We start from the raw sequence: 27,866 nt of genomic DNA, 5'->3' as shown, positions 1-27,866 counted from the left end.
CACCTCTGCACCCGTTCCAGTGCCTCCACATCCTTCCTATAGTATGGCGACCAAAACTGCACACAATACTCCAGATGCGTCGCAACAGAGTCTTATACAACTGCAACATGACCTCAGGACTCCGGAACTCAATTCCTCTACCAATAAAAGCCAGTACGCCATATGCCTTCTTCACTGCACTACTTACCTGGGTGGCAACTTTCAGAGATCTGTGTACATGGACACCAAGATTCCTCTGCTCATCCACGCTACCAAGTATCCGACCATTAGCCCAGTACCCCATCTTTTTGTTACTCATACCAAAGTGAATCACCTCACACTTACCCACATTGAACTCCATTTGCCACGTTTCTGCCCAGCTCTGCAGCTTATCTATATCCCGCTGTAACCTGACACATCCTTCCTCACTGTCAACAACTCCACCGACTTTCGTATCATCCGCAAACTTGCTCACCCAACCTTCTAGCCCCTCCTCCAGGTCATTTATAAAAATGACAAACAGCAATGGTCCCAAAACAGATCTTTGCGGAACACCGCTAGTAACTGCACTCCAAGATGAACCTTTACCATCAACTACTACCCTCTGTCTTCTTCCAGCCAGCCAATTCCTAATCCAAACCTCCAACTCACCTACGTATTTTTTGCGGTAGCCTACCATGGGGAACATTATCAAACGCCTTCCTAAAATCCATATACACCATATCTACCGCTTTACCCTCATCCACCTCCTTAGTCACCTTCTCAAAGAATTCAATAAGGTTTGTGAGACACTATCTGCCCTTCACAAAACCATGCTGACTATCCTTGATCACATTATTCCTATCCAGATGTTCATAAATCCTATCCCTTATAATTCTCTAAGACTTTGCCCACAACAGAAGTGAGACTCACTGGCCTATAGTTACTTGGGTTATCCCTACTCCCCTTCTTGAACAAGGGAACCACATTTGCTATCATCCAGTCTTCTGGCACTATTCCTGTAGACAATGAGGACATAAAAATCAAGGCCAATGGCTCTGCAATCTCCTCCCTTGCTTCCCAGAGAATCCTAGGATAAATGCAATCAGGCCCAGGGGACTTATCTATTTTCACCCTTTCCAGAATTTCCAACACCTCTTCCCTACATACCTCAAAGCCGTCCATTCTAATTAATTGTGACTCAGTATTCACATTGGCAACAATGTCCTGTTCCTGAGTGAATACTGACGAAAGATATTCCATAAGACCATAAGACATAGGAGTGGAAGTAAGGCCATTCGGCCCATTGAGTCCACTCCACCATTCAATCATGGCTGATGGGCATTTCAACTCCACTTACCCGCATTCTCCCCGTAGCCCTTAATTCCTCGAGACAACAAGAATCTATCAATCTCTACCTTGAAGACATTTAGCGTCCCGGCTTCCACTGCACTCTGCGGCAATGAATTCCACAGGCCCACCACTCTCTGACTGAAGAAATGTCTCCGCATTTCTGTGCTGAATTGACCCCCTCTAATCTTAAGGCTGTGTCCATGGGTCCTAGTCTCATTCAGTGTCTCCCCAATCTCTTCAGCCTCCACACGCAATTTTCCACTACTATCCTTGACTGGACCTATTCCTACCCTAGTCATTCTTTTATTCCTGAGACAAGGCTTTTTTTCCCTAGCGTATTTGCACTGTTTGAAAAAGGAAAGAAGAGAGAGTGGAGAACAACAGACATGTTGACATCAGAGTAGAAAATATTAAATCTACTATAAAGGTTATAATTGTGATAAGGGAAACAAGCCAACAGGTAACAAGTCCAATAACAAATATAAATTTAAGCCTTTGGAAATATAACCAGCAGGTGATGTAGCAGTGGGAGACCATTTGAGATGGTGATCACAAGACAGTTAGATTTAGCATCCTTTTGGAAATGGGCAAAGAGAACAGCAGTAAAAGTTCCAAACTGAAGGAAGAAAGTGAACTGGATAGATGCTTGTAGGAAACTTGTGGCAAAGTGGGAGGCACTCAAAATGTGAAATTCTATGGCACTGATCTCCAAGCCTTTTAAGCACAGGATTACTTTTTGACTTTAAGTGCAACCCAGGATCTACCCTGAAGAAAATGTAGAATAAAGTTTATTTTTCAGTCCAGTATAAATTTAAGACCAAGTATAGATAATTATTAATTTTGTCCTCTATACATCTTATAGTCAAAGAGATATTCAGCACGGAAACAGACCCTTCAGTCCAACTCGTCCATGCCAACCAGATATCCTACTGCCATCTACCAGCACTTGGCCCATATTCCTCTTAAACTTTCCTATTCATATACCCATCCAGATATCTTTTAAATGTTATAATTGTGCCAGCCTCTAACACTTCCTCTGGCAGCTCATTCTATACATGACCACCCTCTGGATGAAAAAACTGCCCCTTAGGTCCCTTTTGTATCTTTCCCCTCTCAGCTTAAATGTATTTCTTCTAGCTTTGGACTTCTCTACGCTGGGAAAAAAAGCCTTGTCTACTTACCCTATCCATGCCCCTCATAGAACATAGAACATAGAAAAGTACAGCACAAAACAGGCCCTTCGGCCCACAATGTTGTACCGAGGTTTAATCCTAATGTAAAATAAAATAACCTAACCTCCGCACCCCTCAATTCACTGCTGCCCATGTGCATGTCCAGTAGTCGCTTAAATGTCCCTAATGACTCTGCTTCCACCATCACCACCGCTGGCAACGCATTCCATGTATTCACAACTCTCTGCGTAAAGAACCTTCCTCTGACGTGTCCTCTATACCTTTCTCCTAATATCTTAAAACTATGACACCTCGTACCAGTCAGTCCTGCCCTGGGGAAAAGTCTCTGGCTATTGACTCTATCTATTCCTCTCATTATTTTAAACCTCGATCAGGTCACCTCCCTTCCTCCTTCTCTTCAAAGAGAAAAGGAGGAAGAGAGGTGACCTGATCGAGGTACAAAATAATGAGACAAATAGATAAGAGTCAGTGGCCAGATTTTAGAAACCTCTATAACGTAACCCCTCAGCCTCTGACACTCCAGGGAAAACAGCCCCAGCCAATTCAGCCTCTCCCTATAGCTCAAACCCTCCAACCCTGGCAACATCCTTGTACCAAATCTCAGTATGACACGTGTACAGTAACTGTACATTATCTGCCAGTGCCTTGATATCTGGGTTGGAGCTTGAAATGTGAGTCGTACACACCCTATCAAATGGTTATCTATGAGGCAGGTGTGGTACTTCAACTCAATTATCTTCATTTGAGAGCACTATCTCCTAAATCAAAGTAAGTGTTCACTTTGAAGCGCAGGATGGTAGAAATGGATATTTGTCTCTGTTGACAAGTCCACAAAAGATGCTGTCCTTCAATCTGACTTTCAACTTATTCTTTGCATAGAAATTATCTCTGCATCAATTCCACTTCTTTAAAAAATCAAATCACAGAATTTAGTTGCCAACCTACCACTGTCTACTGGAGGGAATGGATTTGAGTTTGAAACAAATAATGGCAGTACAGTAGCTCAGTGGTTAGGACTGCTGCCTTACGGCACTAGGGATTTGGGTTCGATTCCAGCTTTGGCTGACTCTGTGGAGTTCGTTCGTTCTCCCAATGTTTGCATGTATTTCCGCTGGGTACTCCGGTTTCCTCTCTCAGTCCCAAAATGTGCAGGTTGGTAGACTGGACATGGTAAATTGATGAAGGGCTTTTACCTGAAGCGTCCAACTTACTGCTCCTTAAATGCTGTGCTTTTCCAGCAGCACACTCCTGATTCTAATCTCCAGCATCTGCAGTCCTCACTTTTGCCTAAATTGCCCATAGCGTCCAGGGATCTGCAGGCTAGGTGCATTAACCATGGGATATGCAGAGTTTCAAGAACATGGCAGAATGTCTTTGAAGGGTCAGAATGGACTCCGTGAGCTGAATTTCCTGTTCCCATATAGTAGGGATTCTATGAAATTTGTTCCATCATAGCTAATTACCTGTTTAATTCCACTAACTTCCTCAGGTGTATTTTCTTTTAGTGTGTTATTTGTTTTAAACAGGGAGAACCACAGACTATGCTAACTTTTCCTTACAGTTCACAATTCAGCTCATTCAGTTTTGATGATGTGTTTGCAAGGAGCCTTAAGTCAAGCAACCTCGCACTGTCTGACTGCTCACAGTGCGCTTTGTTCCTTGATTCGAGAAAAGAAATGATTCAGGTATCAAGTGTAAAAATCTTTGGAGGGCTTTCCCTCAACTTAGGAGAAAGTGAGGACTGCAGATGCTGGACATCAGAGTCGAGAGTGTGGTGCTGAAAAAGTGCAGCAGGTCAGGCAGCATTGAGGAGCTGGAGAATCAACATTTCAGGCAGAAGCCCTTCATCAGGAATCCCTCGGCTCAGTGATTCACATTTGCATAGAGAATTAGTTCACCATAGTCAGCACTGAGTTCATCGAACGATGACTTAAATAAGGAGTGTTGCTATTGCTCTAATCCAGTTTATAACCTTAACAACTTGCATTTCACAAGAAAGGCCCATAACTTTACTCACTTGCTGGTGGATTATATAGTGGTAATTCACAAAGAAAGGGGAAAATCAGGATCATTCCTGCAAAATGCAGAAAATATCACATTTCCAACATTGACTCGGACTCCCATAATGCCAGGGGCTTAGAGGGAGCAGAAATTGTTAGGTGCGTTCATGAGCGTTTCTTGAAACTGTATGTACATAACCCAAATAGGGAAGGAGCATACGAGACCTGGTACTGGGGAATGAGTCTGGCTAGATGATTGAAGCTTCACTAGGGGACCATTTGGGTAACGGCGATCATAATTTGATAGAAAGTTATGCGTATGGATAAGGCTGGGAGTTGGGCACAAGTGGGAAAGCGGGGGAGCGGGGGCTAATTCTAACAGTATTAGGCAGGAACTGGAGAAAGTAAACTGGGAATGGCTGACTCATCTGACGTGAGTGTCTTTTAAAGGCCAGCTGATCAGAGTTCAGTACATACACGTACCTATGAGAACGAAAGATAAGGATCACAAGATTTGGGAACTCTGGATGATAAGAGAGTTTAGAACATAGAACATAGAACATAGAACAATACAGCACAGAACAGGCCCTTCGGCCCACGATGTTGTGCCGAACTTCTATCCTAGATTAAGCACCCATCCATGTACCTATCCAAATGCCGCTTAAAGGTCGCCAATGAATCTGACTCTACCACTCCCACGGGCAGCGCATTCCATGCCCCCACCACTCTCTGGGTGAAGAACCCACCCCTGACATCTCCCCTATACCTTCCACCCTTCACCTTAAATTTATGTCCCCTTGTAACACTCTGTTGTACCCGGGGAAAAAGTTTCTGACTGTCTACTCTATCTATTCCTCTGATCATCTTATAAACCTCTATCAAGTCACCCCTCATCCTTCGCCGTTCCAACGAGAAAAGGCCGAGAACTCTCAACCTATCCTCGTATGACCTACTCTCCATTCCAGGCAACATCCTGGTAAATCTTCTCTGCACCCTCTCCAAAGCTTCCACATCTTTCCTAAAGTGAGGCGACCAGAACTGCACACAGTACTCCAAATGTGGCCTAACCAAAGTCCTGTACAGCTGCAACATCACCTCACGACTCTTGAATTCAATCCCTCTGCTAATGAACGATAATACTCCATAGGCCTTCTTACAAACTCTATCCACCTGAGTGGCAACCTTCAAAGATCTATGTACATAGACCCCAAGATCCCTCTGTTCCTCCACCTGACCAAGAACCCTACCATTAACCCTGTATTCCGCATTCTTATTTGTTCTTCCAAAATGGACAACTTCACACTTGGCAGGGTTGAACTCCATCTGCCACTCCTCAGCCCAGCTCTGCATCATATCTAAGTCCCTCTGCAGCCGACAACAGCCCTCCTCACTGTCCACAACTCCACCTATCTTTGTATCATCTGCAAATTTACTGACCCACCCTTCGACTCCCTCATCTAAGTCATTAATAAAAATTACAAACAGCAGAGGACCCAGAACTGATCCCTGCGGAACTCCACTTGTAACTGGACTCCATGCTGAATATTTACCATCTACCACCACTCTCTGACTTCAACCGGTTAGCCAGTTTTCTATCCAATTGGCCAAATTTCCCTCTATCCCATGCCTCCTGACTTTCCGCATAAGCCTACCATGGGGAACCTTATCAAATGCCTTACTAAAATCCATGTACACTACATCCACTGCTCTACCCTCATCCACATGCTTGGTCACCTCCTCGAAGAATTCAATAAGACTTGTAAGGCAAGACCTACCCTTCACAAATCCGTGCTGGCTGTCCCTAATCAAGCAGTGCCGTTCCAGATACTCGTAAATCCTATCCCTCAGTACCCTTTCCATTACTTTGCCTACCACAGAAGTAAGACTAACTGGCCTGTAATTCCCGGGGTTATCCCTATTCCCTTTTTTGAACAGGGGCACAACATTCGCTACTCTCCAGTCCCCTGGTACCACCCCCGTTGCCAGTGAAGACGAGAAGATCATTGCCAACGGTACTGCAATTTCCTCTCTTGCTTCCCACATAATCCTAGGATATATCCCGTCAGGCCCGGGGGACTTGTCTATCCTCAAGTTGTTCAAAATGTCCAACACATCTTCCTTCCTAACAGATATCTCTTCTAGCTTATCAGTCCGTTTCACACTCTCCTCTTCAACAATACAGTCCCTCTCGTTCGTAAATACTGAAGAGAAGTACTTGTTCAAGACCTCTCCTATCTCTTCCGACTCAATACACAGTCTCCCACCACTGTCCTTGATCGGACCTACCCTCGTTCTCGTCATTCTCAGGTTTCTCACATACGCATAGAATGCCTTGGGGTTATCCTTGATCCTATCCGCCAGGGATTTTTCATGCCCTCTCTTAGCTCTCCTAATCCCTTTCTTCAGGTCCCTTCTGGCTATCCTGTATCCCTCCACTGCTCTGTCTGAACCTTGTTTCCTCAACCTTATGTAAGCCTCCTTCTTCCTCTTTACTAGACATTCAACCTCCCTCGTCAACCAAGGCTCCCTCACACGACCATTTCTTTCCTGCCTGATCGGTACATACATATCAAGGACACGTCGTATCTGCTCCTTGAAAAAGTCCCACATTTCCACCACATCCTTCCCTGACAGCCTATGCTCCCAACGTATGCTCCTCAAATCCTGTCTTACAGCATCGTAATTTCCCTTCCCCCAATTGTAAAAACTTCCTTGTTGTGTGCACCTATCCCTCTCCATAACCAAGGTGAAAGTGACAGAATTGTGGTCGCCATCACCAAAATGTTCACCCACTAACAAGCCCACCACTTGTCCCGGTTCGTTACCGAGTACCAAATCCAATATGGCCTCCCCTCTGGTTGGACAATCTACATACTGCGTTAGAAAAGCTTCCTGGACACACTGCACAAACACCGCCCCATCCAATCTACTTGATCTAAAGAGCTTCCAATCAATATTTGGGAAGTTGAAGTCGCCCATGACTACGACCCTGTGGCTTCTGCACCTTTCCAAAATCTGTTTCCCAATCTGTTTCTCCACATCTTTGCTGCTATTGGGGGGCCTATAATAAACACCCAACAAGGTGACTGCACCTTTCCTATTTCTGACTTCAGCCCATACTACCTCCAGAGGCAGATCTCCCTCAAACTTCCTTTCTGCAGCCGTTATACCATTTCTAATTAGCAATGCCACCCCCCCTCCTTTTTTACCACCCTCCCTAATCTTACTGAAACATCTGTAACCAGGAACCTCCAACAGCCATTCCTGTCCCTCATCTATCCATGTTTCCGTGATGGCTACAACATCGTAGTCCCAGGTACCGATCCACGCCTTAAGTTCACCCACCTTATTTCTGATACTCCTTGCATTGAAGTATACGCACTTGAGCCCATCTCTGTGTCCGCAAGTAGTCCCTGTCAGTGCTACCTTCTCCACAGCCTCCCTACAGTCTTGGACATCCTGACACACAGCTAGCTTACTTGCTGGACTACAAGTCCGGATCCCATCCCCCTGCCAAATTAGTTTAAACCCCCCCGAAGAGTGCTAGCAAACCTACCCCCCAGGATATTGGTGCCCTTCTGGTTCAGGTGCAACCCGTCCTGTTTATACAGGTCCCACCTTCCCCAGAATGCAGTCCAATTGTCCAAATATCTGAAGCCCTCCCTCCTACACCATCCTTGCAGCCACGTGTTCAACTGCACTCTCTCCCTATTCTTTGCCTCTCTGTCACGTGGCACCGGCAACAACCCAGAGATGACGACTCTGTCTGTCCTAGCTTTTAGCTTCCAGCCCAACTCCTTGAGCTCTTGAATGACCTCCCCGCCCCTCTTCCTACCTATGTCGTTGGTGCCAATGTGTACCACGACTTCTGGCTGCACACCCTCCCCCTTAAGGATTCTGAAGACACGGTCCGAGACATCTCGGACCCTAGCACCCGGGAGGCAACAAACCATCCGAGAGTCTCGCCCATGTCCACAGAACCGCCTGTCCGTCCCTCTAACTAGAGAGTCCCCTATAACTAGCGCTCTCTTCTTCTCCCCCTTTCCCTTCTGAATCTCAGAGCCACAGACCCCTTCACTGCAGCTTACACCTGCAAGGCTGTCCCCCCCAACAGTTTCCAAAGCTGCATACTTATTTTTTAGGGGAACGACTACAGGGGAACCCTGCACTGCCTGTTTCTTCCCCTTCCCACCTCTAACTGTTACCCAGCTACCTCTGTTCTCTGGCGTAACTATGTCCCTGTAGCTTCTATCGATCACCCTCTCAGCCTCTCTAATAATCCTCAGCTCATCCAGTTCCAGTTCCAGTTCCCTAACTCGTTCGGTGAGGATCAGGATCTGACTGCATTTCCTGCACACGAAGTCGGCAGGAGTATCGGTGGTCACCCCTACCTCAAACATCCTGCAGGAGGAACATTCCACCGCCTGTGCTGCCATGACTGTACACTGTCTCCAAAAACAAGAACACTGAGTCAATAACCTGTTATTTCTGTTAGTAAAAACAGAAAAGGAAAGAACTTAAACAAGGAATTAAGAGGGCTAAAAGGGCAATAAAATGTTTTTGACAAGTAGGATTACGAACCCCAAAGCATTTCATATGTGTGTTAGGAGGATAGCTAGAGAAAAGGTTGGTTCACGCGAGAGCAAAGGAGAGAATTTATGTGCGGAACCAGAGGAATTGGGTAAGGTATTTACAGAGTTCTTTGTGTTGGCATTCACCAAAGAGGAGGACATGAATGATGGTAAGATTAGGGAGGGGTATGTTGATATTCTCGGGCATGTCGATATTAAGGGGGTAATGGTGTTGAGGGCCAGATTGGAATCTACGACAGAGTATTATGGGAGGCAAGGAGGAGATTGCTGAAGCCTTGACAGAGATATCTGTATTATCTTTAGCCACAGATGAGGCTCCAAAAGAGTGAAGAAAAGCCAAGGTAGGGCAAAAGGAATAATTCAGGATATAATGGCCAGTGAGCACTGGTTGAGAAGTTATTGGAGAAAATGTTAAGCGAAAGTAATTACTCGAATTCGGAAAGTAATGGACTTACTAGGGAGGTGATGGTATTATCACTAGACCATTAATCCAGAGACCCTGCTAGAGTTCTGGGGATTCAGGTCAAATCCTGCCCAGGCAGATGGTAGAACTTGAATTCAATAAAAAAAATCTGAAATTCAGAGTCAATTGATGACCATGAAACCACTGTCAATTGTCAAAAAAAAATCTGATTCGCCAATATCCTTCAGGAAAGAGAACGGTTGTCCTTATCTGGGCTGGCCTATACGCGATTCCAGATCCACAGCAAGGTGGTTAACTCTCAACTGCCCTCTGAACATTAGGGACGGGTAGTAAAGGCTGGCCTATCCTGTGACGCCCGCATCCTCTGAATGAATAATTTTAAAAATTAGGAATAGAAAGCATGACTTTATAGGGGGGTGGTTTTGTCTCACAAATCTGATTGAGGCTTTTTTGAGGAAGTGACAAAGATAATTAATGGGGGTAGGGCAGTGGGTGTTGTCTACATCAACTACACTAAAGCATTTGACAAGGTCTCTCATGGTGGGCTGATCCAGAAGATTAAGTCACATGGGATCCACAGTGAGATGCTAAGTTGGATACAATATTGGCCTGGTCATAGAAGAGAGCAGGTAGTTGGGGATAGACATTCTTCTGACTAGAGATCAATAACTAGTCGTGTTCTGTAAGGATCAGTGCTGGAACTTCTGTTGTTTGTAACATACATTAAATAAGTTGGATGAAAATGTAGGAGACCTGATTAAAAGGTTTTTACAGGACAAGAAAACTGGTGGAGTCAAAAAGACTGGCGCTGAGAAAGCACAGCCAATCAGGCAGCATCCAAGGAGCAGGAGAGTCGACTGAGCATAAACTCCTCATCAGAAATGTGGGGGTAAAGGGAGCTGAGAGATAAATGAGAGCGGGGCAGGTGGTGGGAAGGTAACTGGGAAAGTCATAGGTAGATGAAGGTGGGGGGTGATGGTGATAGCTTGGATTAGATAGATGGGAAGGAAGATGGATGGGTAGGTCAGTTCGAGAGTGGGGTTCCGAGTTAGAGGGTTGGATCTGGGATAAGGTGGGGGGAGGAAAGAACGGGAAACTGGTGAAATCAACATTGATTTATTGTGGTTGGAGGGTCCCAAGACGGAAGATAAGGTGTTCTTTCTCCAGTCATCAGGTAGCTAGGATTTGGCCATGGAGGTGATCAAGGACTTGCATGTCCTTGGCGGAGTGGGAGGGGGAGTTGATGTGTTCAGGGTTGTTTGGTGCATGTGTCCTGGAGGTGTCTACTGAAATGTTCTGCGAGTTGGCATCCTGTCTCCCCAATGTAAAGGAAACCACATAGAGAGCAACAGACACAGGTGAGGTGTTTGGAGGTGCAGGAAAATCTCTGCTGGATGTGGAAGGATCCTTCGGGGAGTTAGATGGAGGTGGGGGGGGGGAAAAGAGGTGTGGGTGCAAGGTTTACACTTCTTGTGGTGGCAAGGGAAAGTGCCGGAAGTGGGGCTGATGGGGGGAGCGTGGATCTAATGAGGGAATCGTGGAGAAAATGATCTCTGTGAAATACTGAAAGGAGTGGAGAGGGAAATATATCTCTGGTGGTGTGGTCTGACTGTAGCTGGCGGAAATGGCAGAGGATGATGCATTGTATCTGGAGGTTGGTGGTGTGGAAGGTGAGAACCAGAGGGGGTTCAGTCCTTGTAACGATTGGAGGGGTGGGGTTCAAGGGCGGACATGTGGGAAGTCGAGGAGATACACTAGAGGGCATTTTAGACCACGTGGGAGGCCATCTGGTCATCCTGGGAGTAAGGGATAGCATTTTATTGGGGGGGGGGGGGCAGTGTGGAGATAAAGGTTGTAGAAAAATATTGCCAGGGTGGGATGGAACTTTCAGAATTTCTGTATTTCACAGATCATTCACTCCGCAACTCCCTCATTAGCTCCACGCTCCCCCCCACCAACTCCACTTCCGGCACCTCCCCTTGCCACCTCAAGAAGTGTACACCCTGTGCCCACACCTCCCCTCTCACCTCCATCCAAGACCCCAAAGGATCCTTCCACATCCAGCAGAGATTTTCCTGCACCTCCAATCACCTCAACTACTGTGTCTGTTGTTCTCGATGTGGTCCAGGTAGCTGTGGGAATCGATGGGTTTGAAGTAGATGTCCATGTTGAGTTGGTCACTAGAAATGGAGATGGGGAGGTCCAGGAAGGGGAGGGAGATGTCCAAGATGTTCCAGGTGAACTTGAGGTCAGGGTGGAAGGTGTTTATGAAGTTGACGAGCAATTCAACCTTCTCGTGGGAGCACAAGATGGCTCCGATACAGTCATCAATGTAACGGAGGAAAAGAACCACAATTTCCCCTCCCACGTGGTCAACAATGCCTTTCAGTGTATCTCCTTCACTTCCCATACCTCCGCCCTTGAAACCCACTCCTCCAATTGCAACAAAGTCAGAACCCCACTGGACCGCACCTTCCACACTACCAACCTCCAGCTACAATGCATCATCCTTTGCCACTTCTGCCAGCTACAGTCAGACCCCACCACCAGAGATATATTTCCCTCCCTGCATTCCGCAGAGACCATTCCCTCTGCGACTCCCTCGTCAGGTCCACAGTCCCCATCATGCCACACAATACATTCTTGGCACCTTCCCTTGCAAGAGGTAAAAAACCTGTGCCCGCAACTTCCCCCTCACCTCCATCCAGGCCCCAAAGGATCCTTCCACATCCAGAGAAATTTTCCTGCACCTCCAATCACCTCAACTGCTGAAATGAATTGAATTTATTGTCATGTGTATCGAGGCACAGAGAAAAGCTTTGTCTCGAGAGCAATACGGGTAGATCACACAGTTAAATAGCATGGATAACTATATAATAGGTAAACAGTGGCAAAAACCAAAACACAAGTACAGGCGAATGCTAAGAGTTTGAGAGTCCATTCAGTATTCTAACAACAATAGGGTGGAAACTATTTCAAAACCGGCTGGTGCATGTGTTCAGGCTTCAGTACCTTCTCCCTGATGGTAGAGGTTGTAGAAAAACATTGCCAGGGTGGGATGGATCTTTGAGAATGCTGGCAGCCTTTCCTTGACAGCGGGCCTGGTAGATGCATTCTATAGATGGGAGGTTGGCCTTTGTGATTAGGTAAAAACAAGGACTGCAGATGCTGGAAACCAGAGTCTAGATTAGAGTGGTGCTGGAAAAGCACAGCAGGTCAGGCAGCATCCAAGGAGCAGGAAAATAAACGTTTCGGGCAAAAGCCCTTCATCAGGAATACAGGCAGGATGCCTGCAGAATGGAGAGATAAATGAGAGGGGGGTGGGGGTGGGGAGAAAGTAGCATAGAGTAGAATAGGTGAATGGGGGTGGGGATGGAGGTGATAGGTCAGAGAGGAGGGTGGAGTGGATGGGTGGGAAGGAAGATAGGCAGGTAGGACAGGTCATGAGGGCAGTGTTGAGCTGGAAGGCTGGAGCTGGGGTGAGGTGGGGGAAGGGGAAATGAGGAAACTGGTGAAATCCACATTGATGCCCTGGGGTTGAAGTGTTCAGAGGCAGATGATGAGACTTTCTTCCTCCAGGCGTCGGGTGGTGAGGGAACGGTCTAGAGGGGGCCCAGGATCTGCACGTCCTTGACAGAGTGGGAGGGGGAGTTGAAGTGTTGGGCCACAGGACGGTGGGGTTGATTGGTGCGGGTGTCCCAGAGACGTTCCCTAAAGCACTCTGCTAGGAGGAGTCCAGTCTCCCCAATGTAGAGGAGACCGCATCGGGAGCAACTGATACAATAAATGATATTAGTGGATGTGCAGGTAAAACGTCGATGGATGTAGAAGGCTCCTTTGGGTCCTTGGATGGAGGTGAGGGAGGTGGTGTGGGGTTTGAGGGCGGAGGGGCGGGATGTGGATGAGATGCGTTGGAGGGCATCTTTAACCACGTGGGAAGGAAAATTGTGGTCTCTAAAGAAGGAGGCCATCTGGTGTGTTCTGTGGTGGAACTGGTCCTCCTGGGTGCAGATACACCGGAGGCGGAGGAATTGGGAATACAGGATGGCATTTTTGTAGGAGGTAGGGTGGGAAGAGGTATAATCCAGGTAGCTGTGGGAGTCGATGGGTTTGTGATTGTCTGGGCCAAGTTCATCACTCTCTGTAACCGTCTCTGATCTTGAATGGCACAGTTACCATACCAGGTAGTGATACATCTGGACAGATTGCCCTCGATGGCGCACCTAAAAAAGTTGACAAGGGTATTTGCCATCATGCCAAATTTCCTCAGCTGCCTGAGGAAGAAGAGACATTGTTTGGCCTTTGTAACCAGTGCGTCCACATGAGGACTCCAAGAAAACCTGTTGTTGATGACCACTCCCAGGAGCTTGACACTCTCCACTCTTTCCACCTCGGTGCTGTTAATGTGTAGGGGGGCTTGAGTAACATTCCATCGAAAGTCAATAATGAGTTCCTTGGTTTTGCCAGCATTGAGAGCTAGGTTGTTTTCAGTGTACCATTTTCCCAGGTCTTCCACCTCCCGTCTGTCTGTTTCATGCCATCTGAGATTCGACCAAATATGGTGGTGTCATCAGCGAACATGTAAATGGCATTAGTCTGGTATTTGGCGACGCAGTCATGGGTATACAGTGAGTATGGTAGGGGGCTGAGTATGCACCGCTGGGGAGCTCCGGTATTGAGTTGCTCATAGTGTTGAGCAACTGTGTCCGTTGCTCTCGATGTGGTCTCCTCTACACGGGGGAAATAGGACGCCAACTCATGGAACGTTTCAAAGAACGTCTCTGGGATACACGCACCAAACACCCCCATCACCCCGTGGCCAAACACTTCAACTCCCCATCCCACTCAAATAAGGAAATGCAAGCCCTGGGTCGCCTCCACCATCAAATTCTAGCCACCCAACGGCTGGAGGAAGAACAACTCATCTTCCGCCTTGGGACCATCCAACCACACAGAATCAATGTTAATTTCACCAGTTTTTTGATCTCCACCCCCCACCTTACCCCAGATCCAACCCTCCAACTTGGCACCGCACTCTTGAACAGTCCTACCTGTCCATCTTCCTTCTCACCTATCTGCTCCACCCTCCGCTCCGACCTATCACCATCACCCCCCACCTTCATCTATCTATTGCATTCTGAGCTACCTTACCCCATCACCAACCCCCTCCCATTTATCTCTCAGCCTGGAACACATTGCATGGGAAGGTGGTGGAAGCAGATATGATAGTAACATTTAAAAGATATTTAGACGACATGTGAACAGGCTGGGAAGATGGAGATATGGTCCATGTGCTGGCAGACGGGATTAGTTTAGAATAGCATCATGATTGGCTGCAGGGACTGTTCTGTGTTGTTCTGTTCTATGTTTTTAGTGCACTAGCATGTTTGGTGGAAATGTGGGCTTTATCAGTTCTGATGGAAATCAATTTCTTAACCGGAATGTTTCTCTGAAACACATACCTTTTGAATGGTGTAGTACAGATCATGTGGTGGCTGTACAGGACATTGGTTCGGCCACTTTTGGAATACTGTGTTCAATTTTAATCTCCTTGCTATAGGAAGGATGTTGTGAAACTTGAAAGAGTTCAGAAAAGATTTGAGAATGTTGCTACATTGGAGGGTTTGAGCTATAGGGACAGGCTGAATAGGTTGGGGCTATTATCCCTGGAGTGTCAGAAGCTTTGTGTTGATCTTAAAAAGTTTATAAAATCGTGAAGGGCATGGATAGAGTGGATAGTCAAGGTCTTTTCCACAGGATAAACGAGAGAGAATAGGTTTAAGGTGAGACAGGAAAGATATAAAAGGGACCCAAGGGGCAACTTTTTCACGCAGAGGGTGGTGTATGTATGGAAAGAGCTGCCAGTGGAAGTGGTGGAGGCTGGTACAATTACAACATTAAAAGTCATCTGGATGGGTACATGAACAGGAAGGGTTTAGAGAGATATGGGGCAAATGCTGACAAAAGGGACCACATTAATTTAGCATATCTGGTGGTCAAAGACAATTGCAACAAAGGGTCTGTGCCCATGCTGTACATCTCTGATTCTATATCCTCATGCCTTGTTCTCTCTCTTTAAGGAGTGAAAGGGTGCCAAGATCCTCTCTAGTTATTATGTCCTTAAAATCCATGTGCCTAAAAACAAATCAGCTGGACTGTGTCAATCATGCCTATGGATTCATTGGACTGCAGTGAGAAGCATTCACAGTCCTTCAGATTCTGCTGCAGTTGCTGAAAGACATCTTCAGACAAAGATTACATTTATCTCATTGCTGTAAGCATCAAATGACATGCTCTGGGATGCCATTATTATTTCTTCTTTGTTTTTAAAGAGAGTCAGCAGACACATTCATTGCTTATTTAATTATCTTACTAAGAAATATGAAATGATGTTTCAATGTAGCCCTTAGCTTTTGTTGCTAGTTTAGAAAAAATCTTTCAAAATAGCTTTCAGCTCAACTTTTTGTTTCAAGTACACTGCACAAGGGAAAATTATTTCTGTGCATCATCACGTGACGTCGTTCCAAATTCCCCTTTTACGCATCAAAACACTTCAGTGATATGTCAGAAACTCTTACCTATTACAGTTGTGAACAGAAATTAATTTTCCCATTGCACATGGAAGTTGTCCCATTTTGATTTCTTTTTAGATAGTGCAATTTCATTATTCATTGATATTGCTTCATGTTGTTTGTGACATACTTTGCTGATGGTCACTCTGCAGGTAAGGCTCTAGATTCTAACATTCAGAAAGTTGCTGGTCACTTTCAACTGGGAAGGCACAGGATGTTACTTCTGCAGTCACTTTGTTTTTGAGGCCCGGTCAACTTCCATTGTTCAAATATTGAATGTGGGTCACAGTAGTGTTCCCCGTAATTTTTCTTTGTCCTACATTGACCTATTAGATCAGGAGATGAAGAAAAAAAGCTCTATACAGAATAGAAATAGAAGGAGAACTAGCTAAGCTGCTCTTGCAAAGTCTGTATGAATATGATGGAACAAATAACAGCCTAATGTTTCTAGTAGTGTGATATAGAGGCTTCACACATAGTTCCCAATATAGTTCTTTTTCATTTGTTTGCTTTGCCACTGCAAAACTTACTTTACTCTGCAATGATATTCCATCGGGACCAAGTTGAAACGAGCTGGCAACGCCTGTTAAAAGCATCCACTTTTCTCTAGCCCCGCAACTTCATAACGTGGAAATCATGATAGATGTGCACATGGCAAGTGAATGCAGTCAGGCGGTGAGATCATCTGACAGAGACACACAAAGCAAAGGAATGTGGGCAGGCAGTAAAATCAACTGTCAGGGATATTGTGAATGCGCAGTCAGCTGGGATCTATGGCCACAATGTCAACATGCCTCCACAAAGAGTCGTAATGCCAAATCTAGAGCAACCTGTTATCCTAATGCAAGATAATACAGAAATAGAAAGCTTATTTAATACTTTAGGAAGCTTGAAGTACAGAATGTACATGGGAGAAGTAAAATAGAATTAGGAATGCAAAGAAAGGATGTTAGAAAGGTGGGCTGTGAAAATGAAAGAAAATCCAAAGATGGTTTTTCAGTACATTAGTCATTGTCTTGTTCCTAAGGAAAAGATCAGGCTTTCCAGAGTGACTAAAAAAAAGAATAAAATTTGTGCATGGATGCAGAGGATCAGCAGGATTTTTAAATCAGTACTTTACCTCTGTCTGCATAAGGAGAGGGATGATACAGATATTTCAGTTAAAGAAGAGAGTGTGAAATATTAGATAAAATAAGCACTGTTGAGAGTTGAAATACTGGACTGATCAAACTTCTTGATGGTGGATAAATAGCCAAGCCAGATTAATTGCATCCTGGGTTCCTAAAGTGAGCAAGGAAATAGCAAAATTTCTGAGGACCATTTCCTAATCTTCACTACATACAGACAAGGTACCAGAGGCCTGCAAATATGTGGAATTATTCAAAAGGTTGGCAAGGGATAGACCAAATAGTTATAGCCCAGTGAGTCTGAACTTACTGGGGGGCAAACGACTACAATCAGTACTGAGAAATAGGACAAACCATGATGTAGAAAAGCAGGATGATTTTGTTAAGGGAAGGGCTTATCTTGCTGAATTTAGGAAAGGTAATGAACTTGCAGTATTGTTGCTAGACTAGTAAAGCAGAAAAACAGGTAATATATTGGAGACAGAAGCTGGAATTTGAATTCAATAATATTTTGGAATTAAAAGTCTAACAATGACTGTGAAATCAGTGTCAACTGTCACAAGAAATCATTGGGTTTAAGGATGTCAGGTAGAAAAAGAAAGTGCCATCCTACCTGGTCTGGACTACACATGACACCAGGCCAACCAGGCCATTTAGTTGTATCAACAGCTAGAAAGGAAAATGGAACAAAACTGGATGGATCAGCTGGCATTGGAAAGACCAACAGCAAACACAGTCCTGTTGAATCTATAAAATTCATCTAACATTTGGGTGCAAGTGCCAAACCAAGACAGCTGTCTCAAGACTATTCAAGCTAGAGCCTGATGTAGTCATGCTCACGGAATCATATCTAATGCACATTTCAAACAAAATCATTATTCCTGGATATGTCCTGGACACAACCAGCAGAGATAGCAGTGAAGTGACATACAGTTGGGAGGGAGTTGAGGACAAACATTGGTAAGCTGATTATCAAGTCCCCTCTATCTCTCTTCTTCCTTCCTCCCATGCTACATGGAGAAAGCCTTGAGAGTGGGAAGGAAGAATGTACACTGGGTGGGGTGGTTCAAGGCACTGTGGGCCATCAGTAGCAGCCAAATTACACTTTAGCGCAATCAGCAACCTCATGACCTAGCATATCCCCTAGTCTACCATTTCCAATAAACCCAGGGATTAACCCTGGTTCAATGAAGAATGCAGGAGAACATACTAGGAACAGCACCAGGCATACCTAAAAACTTTAAGTCAATTGTGTGAAGCTACAAAACACGACTACTTGCATGTTAAACAGCATACAGGTGGTTCTTCTATAACACAATGGTTGCACTGTTGTGCAACCCCACATTAGAGAAAAACCGGATTTTCGAAACAACGCTTAAAGTGTTGGCAAGGTAATTGCATTACAGCCAACATAGGTTTTAAAAGTTTGCACTTCAGAAAGTGTCCCCAATTTGCCAATCATGTTACAGCAAATTCACGTTAACAAAATGTGCCCTATAGCAGAACAACCTGTAGCCGCAAGTGTTAAGGTAAAGCAATTTCACAATCAACAGATCAAATCTCAGCTTACAGTCCAGCCACAGCTAACCGTGAATAGTGGTGAACAATTAAGCAACTCGTTGAAGGAAGCGGCTCCACAAACATCTCTCAAATGATGGGAGAGCACAGTATAAGAGTGCAAACGATCAGGCTAATACAATCATGACAGTCTTTAGCTGCAAGTGGCGAGTGGATGATCCAGCTCAACCTCCTTACAAGTGCCAATCTTCAGCCAATTTGATTCACTCCACGTGATTTCAAGAAACAGCGAGGTACTGGATACTGCAAAGTCTATGGGCCCTGACAACATTCCAACATAGTACTGAAAACGTGCTCCAGAACTTGCAACACTCCAAGACAAACTGCTCCAAGCCATATCTGGCACAAAGGAAGATGCTTGTGGTGGTTGAGAGGTCAGTCATCTCAGCTCCAGGACATCTTTGGCAGGAGTTCCTTAGGGTTGTGTCCTCGGCCAAGCCACCTTCAACCGGATCTTCAATGACTTTTCCTCCACATATGGCCAGAAGCGGGGATGTTCACGGATGGCTGCACCATGTTCAGCACTATTTGCAACTCTTCCGATATTGAAGCAGTTCTTGTCCAAATACAACAAGACCTGAATAACATTCAGGTCTGGCCTGCCAAATGGCAAGTAACATTCATGCTACACAAATGTCAGGCAATGACCATCTTTAACAACAGAGAAATGTAACCATTAACCCATAACAGAATCTCTTGGACTACCAAGATCCTGGGGACTACATTGATCAGAAACAGACTGTAGCTACAAGAGCAGACCTGAGGTTCGATATCCTGCAGCATGTGACATGTCTTCTGACCCTCCAAAGACTATCCACCATCTTCAAGGCACAAGTCAGAGTGTGTTGGAATACTCATGACTTGCCTGATGAGTCCAGCTCCAATAACACTCAAGCAGCTTGACACCATTCTGGACAAAGTAGCCGACTTGATTGACACCACATCCATAAACATTCACTCACTCCACTATGGACTCTCTGTAGCAACAGTGTTATCTGCAAGTTCCATTGCAGAAATTCACCAACTCCCCTCAGACAGCACTTTGCGAACACTTTGACCACCACCATCCAGTAGGAAAAGGACAGTAGATACATGGGAACACCACCACATCTAAAATCCCTCCAAATCACTTACAATCCAGGCTTGAAAATATATTGCCATTCCTCAGTGTCACTGGAGCAAAATTCTGAAACTCCCTCCTTAATGGTATTGTGGTTTTACCCACAACAAGTGGCCTGCAGCAGTTCAAAGAGACAATTCACCACCACCTTGTCAAAGGTATTTAGAGAATGGTAATAAATAACGGTGCAGTCAGTGACACCAACATGCTGTGAATAAAAAAAAGTTTGAGTTTATAACAAGACGAATAGATTAGAGGTATGAAGTAGGTGTTATCTACATGAATTTTATTAAGACATCTGAGAAGGTTCCACATGGCTTACTGGAAAGAAATCCATAGGGTATAGGAGAATGTGACAACTGAGAATGTTATGAGAAAGGAAGTTGCTATGCCGCTGGTGAAGATATTTGTTTCCTCACTCTCCACGGGAGTCGTGGAGGGAGACAAATGCTGTTCATTTTTCAAGGGGAATAGGGAAATCCTATTACATACCAGTCAGTCAGTCTTATGCCAGTGGTCAGCAAGGTTTTGGAAAGAATTCTGAAGGATTCGATTTATCACTATTTGGAAAAGCATAGCGTGATTAAAGGCAGTCATCATGCTTTGCGAGGGGCAGGTCATGCCTCAAATCCTACTGAGTTCTTTGCGGAGGTGACTAGATGCATTGACAAAGGTCGAGCAGTGGATGTGGCGTACATGGACTTCAGCAAGGCATTTGATAAGGCTCCCATGGTAGGGTCAATCAAAAAGTCGGGAGATATGGCATACAGAGAGATTTGGCTGGGTAAAAACAATGACTGCAGATGCTGGAAGCTGGAAGAGCACAGCAGTTCAGGCAGCATCCAAGTAGCTTCGAAATCGACGTTTCGGGCAAAAGCCCTTCATCAGGAATAAAGGCAGTGAGCCTGAAGCATGGAGAGATAAGCTAGAGGAGGGTGGGGGTGGGGAGAAAGTAGCATAGAGTACAATGGGTGAGTGGGGGAGGGGATGAAGGTGATAGGTCAGGGAGGAGAGGGTGGAGTGGATAGGTGGAAAAGAAGATAGGCAGGTAGGACAAGTCTGGACAAGTCATGGGGACAGTTACTGAGCTGGAAGTTTAGAACGAGGGTGAGATGGGGGAAGGGGAAATGAGGAAACTGTTGAAGTCCACATTGATGCCCTGGGGTTGAAGTGTTCCGAGGCGGAAGATGAGGCGTTCTTCCTCCAGGCGTCTGGTGGTGAGAGAGCAGCGGTGAAGGAGGCCCAGGACCTCCATGTCCTCGGCAGAGTGGGAGGGGGAGTTGAAATGGGACCTCCATGTCCTCGGCAGAGTGGGAGGGGGAGTTGAAATGTTGGGCCACGGGGCGGTGTGGTTGATTGGTGCAGGTGTCCCGGAGATGTTCCCTAAAGTGCTCTGTTAGGAGGCGCCCAGTCTCCCCAATGTAGAGGAGACCGCATCGGGAGCAACGGATACAATAAATGATATTAGTGGATGTGCAAGTAAAACTTTGATGGATATGGAAGGTTCCTTTAGGGCCTTGGATAGAGGTGAGGGAGGTGGTGTGGGCGCAGGAGATTTGGCTGTCTGGATTCAGAACTGGTTGGCAGATGGCAGAGAGTGGTTGTAGATGGAAAGTATTCTGCCTGGAGGTCAGTGGTGAGTGGAGTCCCACAGGGCTCTGTTCTTGGGCTTCTGCTCTTTGTAGTTTTTATAAGTGACTTGGATGAGGAGGTTGAGGGGTGGGTTAGTAAGTTTGCCGATGACACAAAGGTTGGAGGTGTAGTTGATAGTATCGAGGGCGACTACAGGCTGTAGCGCGACATTGACAAAATGCAGAGCTGGGCTGAGAAACTGCAGATGGAGTTCAACCTGGATAAGTGTGAAGTGATCAACTTTGGAAGGTCAAACTTGAATGCGGAATATAGGATTAAAGACAGGATTCTTGGCAGTGTGATGGAACAAAGGGATCTTGGTGTTCAAGTGAACAGATCCCTCAAAGTTGCCACCCAAGTGGATAGGGTTGTTCAGAAAGCTTGTTTTGGCTTTCATTGACAGGGGGATCGAGTTTAAGAGCCATGAGGTTCTGCTGCAGCTCTACAAAACAGTGGAGAGACCAGACTTGGAGTATTGTGTCCAGTTCTGGTCGTCCGATTATATGAAAAATGCAGAGGCTTTGGAGAGGGTGCAGAGGTGGTTTACCAGGATGCTGCTTGGACTGGAGGGCTTGTCTTACGAGGAGAGGTTGACTGAGCTTGGACTTTTCTCTCCAGAGAGAAGGAGTAAGAGAGGTGACCTGATCAAGTGGTACAAGGTAATGAGAGGCATGAATAGAGTTGATAGAGACTTTCGCCAGGGCAGGATTGACCGCCATGAGGGGTCATAGTTTTAAGGTGTTAGGAGGAAGGTACAGAGATGTCAGAGGTACGTTCTTTATGCAGACAGTTGAGAGTGCTTGGAATGCGTTGTCAGCGGTGGTGGTGGAAGCAGAGTCATTCGAGACTTTTAGGCGATTGCTGGACATAGCACATGGACAGCAGTGAATTGAGGGAAGCATAGGTTCGGTTATTTTATTTTAGATTAGGATTAACACTGTGGGCCGAAGGGCCTGTACTGTGTTGAACTTTTTAAAGTTGGATCCAAGATTGTTTCAGAGAAAGAAAACAGAAAACAAAATGTAACGAACACGGGATACTTTTACGAGCGGTGTTCCACAAGGATTCCTTGTCATTTGTAATATATGTAATGATTCAGACTTAAATCTTTGAGGCCTGATCGAGAAATTTGCAGACAACGCAAAAATTAGCTAGGTAGTTGAGAGAGATGAAGATTTCAACACTTAATGGTAAGGTCCTAGGGAGTGATGCTGAACAAAGAGACCTTGGAGTGCAGACTCATAGCTCCTTGAAAGTAGAGTCGCAGATAGATAGAATAGTGAAGAAAGTGTTTGGTATGCTTTCTTTTATTGGCCAGAATATTAAGTACAGGAGTTGGGAGGTCATGTTGTGGCTGTACAGGACATTGGTTCGGCCACTGTTGAAATATTTCATGCAATAGGTCTCCTTCCTATTGGAAAGATGTTGTGAAACCCAAAAGGGTTCAGAAAGGATTTACAAGGATGCTGCCAAGATTGGAGGATTGGAGCTTTGGGAGAGCTAATTGCAGCGTCAGAGGCTGAGGAGTGACCTTAGAGTCATAGTCATAGAGATGTACAGCATGGAATCAGACCCTTCGGTCCAACCTGTCCATGCCGACCAGATATCCCAACCCAATCTAGTCTCACCTAACAACACCCAGCCCATACCCCTCCAAACCCTTCCTATTCATATACCCATCCAGATGCTTTGTGAATGTTGTAATTGTACCAGCCTCCACCACTTCCTCTGGCAGTTCATTCCATATACATACCACCCTCTGTGTGAAAAAGTTGCCCCTTTGGTCTCTTTTATATCTTTCCCCTCTCACCCTAAACCTATGCCCTCTAGTTCTGGACTCCCCCATCTCAGGGAAAAGACTTTGTCTATTTATCCTCTCCCTGGAGCATCGGAAGCTGAGGGGTGACCTTATAGAGGTTTACAAACGTAAGGGGCAACTTTTTCACGCAGAGGGTGGTATTTTATGGAATGAGCTGCCAGAGGAAGTGGTGGAGGCTGGTATAATTACAACATTTAAAAAGCATCTGGATGGGTATATGAATAGGAAGGGTTTGGAGGGATATGGGCCGGGTGCTGGCAGTTGGGACTAGATTATCTGGTCGGTATGGACCAAAGGGTCTGTTTCCATGCTGTACATTTCTATGACTCTATGACTCTATAACTGTCAATGGGTGAAAGAGTGACAAATAGAATTTAACTCAGAGGTGCAAGGTTATGCATTTGGGGAGGACAAACAAAGGAAGGAGGATGCTGAGAGGGTTAGAAGAGAGAGTGCACATCCGCAGGTAGATAAGGAAATAAAGAAGGATGCTTTTGTTTATTGAGTGAGTTATTGAATACAAAGATGGGGATATAATGCCAGGACTGTACAAGACATTACCTAGGCCAGATTTGGAGTTTTGAGTACAGCTCTCATCACCACATAAGAACTACAGACACATTTTTATCACTCTCTTGATATTGATTTTGGGACATAGGTATGTTCTTTTTTCTGTAGTGTCTCCTAGGGCATTTTCACACCAGATCTGGTTCCTCCAACTTTGTTTCAGATACAGGCAGGGCTAATGACAGCCAGTTGTAGTGACTGTTTGAAGTCCAGTTGGGCTTCAATTAGTAGGTGCATTTGCATGGTCACGTGATTAAACCAAATGGTTTCTAAGCATCTCACTTAGGGTTAAACAACAACCACATGTCTCTGCCAGTTGTCTTAACCTCATCAAAAATCCAAATACATAATCCCCTGGGTCGTGAAGTGTTGAGTAAAACCAAAAGCATCTCAGAATTACAGGATGCTTGGGGTGGTAAATATTTCTTAGCTAAATCTGTCAACTCTTGCCTCAGGGAAAGTTAGCCTTCTAATACACAAAAACGTTGGGAGTCTACAAGTTGTCAGGAAAATTAGTCATTGGGGCAGATGAAAAGCAATGTCATTTGCCCAGAAAAAATAACACATGCTTTCCACATACTAGGGTCAATCTTCAAGGCAGGAGAAAGTGAGGACTGCAGATGCTGGAGATCAGAGCTAAAAATGTGTTGCTGGAAAAGCGCAGCAGGTCGGGCAGCATCCAAGGAGCAAGAGAATCGACATTTCGGGCATGAGCCCTTCCTCATGCCCAAAACGTCGATTCTCCTGCTCCTTGGATGCTGCCTGACCTGCTGCGCTTTTCCAGCAACACATTTTCAGCTCTCAATCTTCAAGGCAATAAAGAACTGATGAAGCTTCCCAAATACTGGCATGATGGCAGAAGTGCTTACCACAACTCAAAGACAACTGTGGCAAGCAAATCTCTTCAGGGGGGTGTTTTTCTCTCGTCATCACTGAAATAACTCCACGAAGGCTGGTATCCATCACCAAATCACCCTTTATTTACACATGCACATGATACTGATCCAGCCTGCTCATAGCCTGCTCCGAAAGCAAACAGAACCTCTGACACTTCTGTTTACATCTGTCAGCCAGGACTCTTGATTGAGCAAGGTTAATTGGCCCAGTTAGGGAACTCATATGCTATGAAGTCTACTTTGCTAACCTCGTTCCAATCACTACAAAAAGTTTATACAAATGAGTATGAAAATTGGCAAGTCATGTCGCAGCTGTGTAGAACTTTAGTTAGGCCACATTTGGAATATTGTGTACAGTTCTGGTATACACACTATCAGAATGATGTGAAGGCTTTGGAGGAGGTTCAGAAATGGTTCACTAATGTATTATCTCACTATTCCCTCGGCTCACAGCCTCATTCCTGATGAGGGGCTTTTGCCCGAAACGTCGATTCTCCTGCTCCTCGGATGCTGCCTGACCTGTTCTGTTTTCTCAGCACCACACTCTCAATTCATGAGGATGCTGCCTAGCTTGAAGAGTATTAACTAAGAGGAGAGATTGGACAAATGTGGCTTGTTTTTACTTTAACATTGGAAGCTAAGAGGTGACCTTATAGAAATTGACAAAATTATGAGAGGCATGAATAGAATGGATGGTCAGAGTCTTTTTCCAACGGTAGATAAATCAATTGCTAGGAGACATAGGTTTAAGGTAAAAGGATTTAAGTATAAAAGGAGATGTGAGAGGCAGAGTTTTTTTTTTAGAAACACCAGGAGTGCGATGTGCCTGGAATGCACTGCCAGTGGAGGTCATGAAGGCAGATATAACAAGTGGATTTAAGAGACATGTTGACAAATATCTGAATGGGCAAGGAACAGAGGGTTTTAGACAGCGTGGAGGAAAAGGCATTGTGTGTCAGCGAAGCCTTGGTGGGCCAAAGGGCCTGTTCATGTCCTGCACTGTTCTTTGTTATTTTAAGTGTCTTGGATTTACAAGATCAGCTATAATTTAACGGAATATTGGAGCAAACTAAATGTACTGAATGGCCCACTCCTATTCCTATGCAGAAATTCCAATAGTTCCTCTTCTTTTCTATCTTAGAGCCAATGCTTGTATTGCCTTTATAGGTGCCCCAAAGTTCTCATTTCCTTCACTGTACAACTGCTTTGCTGTAAAAGAAACTGAATCCGTTTCTTGAATTTTCACTCCACCTGCTACTTTAGCTTATTTCTTTCTGGATTTTTCATTTTGTGCTGCATAATGACAACACCCATGCAGCTGCAAGCTTTGCAGAGAAGTTTTCAGGTTTTGGATAACTGATAGTATCTTGTGTGTTCAAGTGGAATCAGGTCTTAAATAATCACTCTTATGAGTTCTTACTATGGTACTTTGATATGTTTCAAAGTACCTGAATGTTAAGAGAATAATCTATGAATGAAGCCATCATTTAATTAAATAGCTAGTACATTGGGACAGCTATCTCAGACAAGTCAAGCAATAGCCTGACGTAAGTCGGTCATTCTTACAGAATCATACCTTACAGAAAACACCCCAGACACCACCATTTCCATCCCTGGATATATCCTGTCCCCCCGACAGGACAGATCTAGCAAAGATGGTGGAATAGTGGTATACAGTCAGGAGGGAGTTTCCCTGGGAGTGCTTGACATTGACTCTGAACCCCATGAAGTCTGATGGCTTCAGGTTAAACAGGGGCAAGGAAACCTCTTACTGGTTACCACATAGCGTCCTCTTTCGGCTGATGAATATCTGTATTCCTCCATGTTGAGCAACACTTGGAGAAAGCACTGAGGGTGGCAAGGGCACAAAATGTACTCTGGGTGGGTGATTTCAATGTGCACCAGCAAAAGTGGCTTGGCAGCAGCACTACTGATTGAGCTGGTCAGGTCCTAAAGGATGTAACTGCTAAACTGGGTCTGCAGCAGCTGGTGAAGGAACCAAGAGGATAAAAATCATACTTTACCTCATCCTTACTAATCTGCCGGCTGCAGAAGCATCTGTTCATGACAGTATAGGTAAAAGTGACCACCGCACTGCCCTTGTGGAGACGAAAGCCCAACTTCACATTAAGAACAACCTCCATTGTGTTCTGTGGCATTACGATTGTGCTAAATGGAACAGACTTTGAACTGATCTAGCAGCTCAAGATTGGGCATCTATGAGGCACTGTGGGCCCTCAACAGCAGCAGAACTCTACTCCAGCACAATCTGCAACCTCATGGCTGGCATATCCTCCACTCAACCATTAACATCAAGCCAGGGGATCAACCCTGGTTCAATGCAGGGTGTAGGAGGGCATGCCAGGAGCAGCATCAGGCATACTGAAAAAATGAGGTGTCAACCTGGTGAAACTACCAAACAGGGCTACTTGCATGCCAAACAGCACAAACAGCAAGTGATAGACAAAGCTAAGCGATCCCACAACCAACGGATCAGATCTAAGCTCTGCAGTCCTTCCACATCCAGTCATGAATGGTGAAGGACAATTAAACAACTCACTGGAGGAGGTGGCTCCAAAAATATCCCCACCCGCAATGATGGAGGAGCCCAGCACAGAGCAAAAGATAAGGCTGATGCACTCGCAACTATCTTCAGTCAGAAGTGCCAAGTGGATGAATCATCGCAGGCTCCTCCAGTGGTTCTCAGCATCACAGATACCAGTCTCCAGCCAATTTGATTCATTCCACGTGATATCAAGAATCAGCGGGAGGCACTAGATACTGCAAAAAGCAACGGGCCCTGATAACATTCTGACAATAGTGTTAAAGACGTGTGCTCCAGAACTTGCTGCTCCCCTAGCCAAACTCTTCCAGTACAAAACTGGCATCTACCCGACAAGAGGGAAAACTGCCCAGATATGTCCTGCTTTTTATGTTCAGGACAAATGCAACCTGGTCAATTTCTGTTCAATCAATCAGTCTACTCTCCATCATCAGTAAAGTAATGGAAGGGGTCATAAACAGTGTTATCAAGC

At 45.3% G+C, this 27,866-nt stretch overlaps 1 protein-coding gene across 6 annotated transcripts in view; it reads right to left on the bottom strand.

The window, feature by feature from the left end:
• Nucleotides 1-27,866, bottom strand: part of LOC140480773 (cAMP-responsive element modulator-like) — a 161,431-nt gene that overhangs the window by 83,696 nt on the left and 49,869 nt on the right. Inside the window, exon 1 of one of the 6 annotated variants that reach the window (XM_072576129.1) lies at nucleotides 16,623-16,765. The exons of the other annotated variants lie outside the window; for them this stretch is intronic. Within the exon in view, the coding sequence (XP_072432230.1) occupies nucleotides 16,623-16,688 (66 nt within the window). The 5' untranslated portion in view covers nucleotides 16,689-16,765. Of the gene's footprint in view, nucleotides 1-16,622; nucleotides 16,766-27,866 lie in introns of those variants that run through there. 6 annotated transcript variants of the gene reach the window in all.

The sequence above is a fragment of the Chiloscyllium punctatum genome, chromosome 8, assembly GCF_047496795.1.
Source record: "Chiloscyllium punctatum isolate Juve2018m chromosome 8, sChiPun1.3, whole genome shotgun sequence".
NCBI classification, from domain to species: domain Eukaryota; kingdom Metazoa; phylum Chordata; class Chondrichthyes; order Orectolobiformes; family Hemiscylliidae; genus Chiloscyllium; species Chiloscyllium punctatum.
This window is presented reverse-complemented; position numbering and strand designations above follow the sequence as displayed.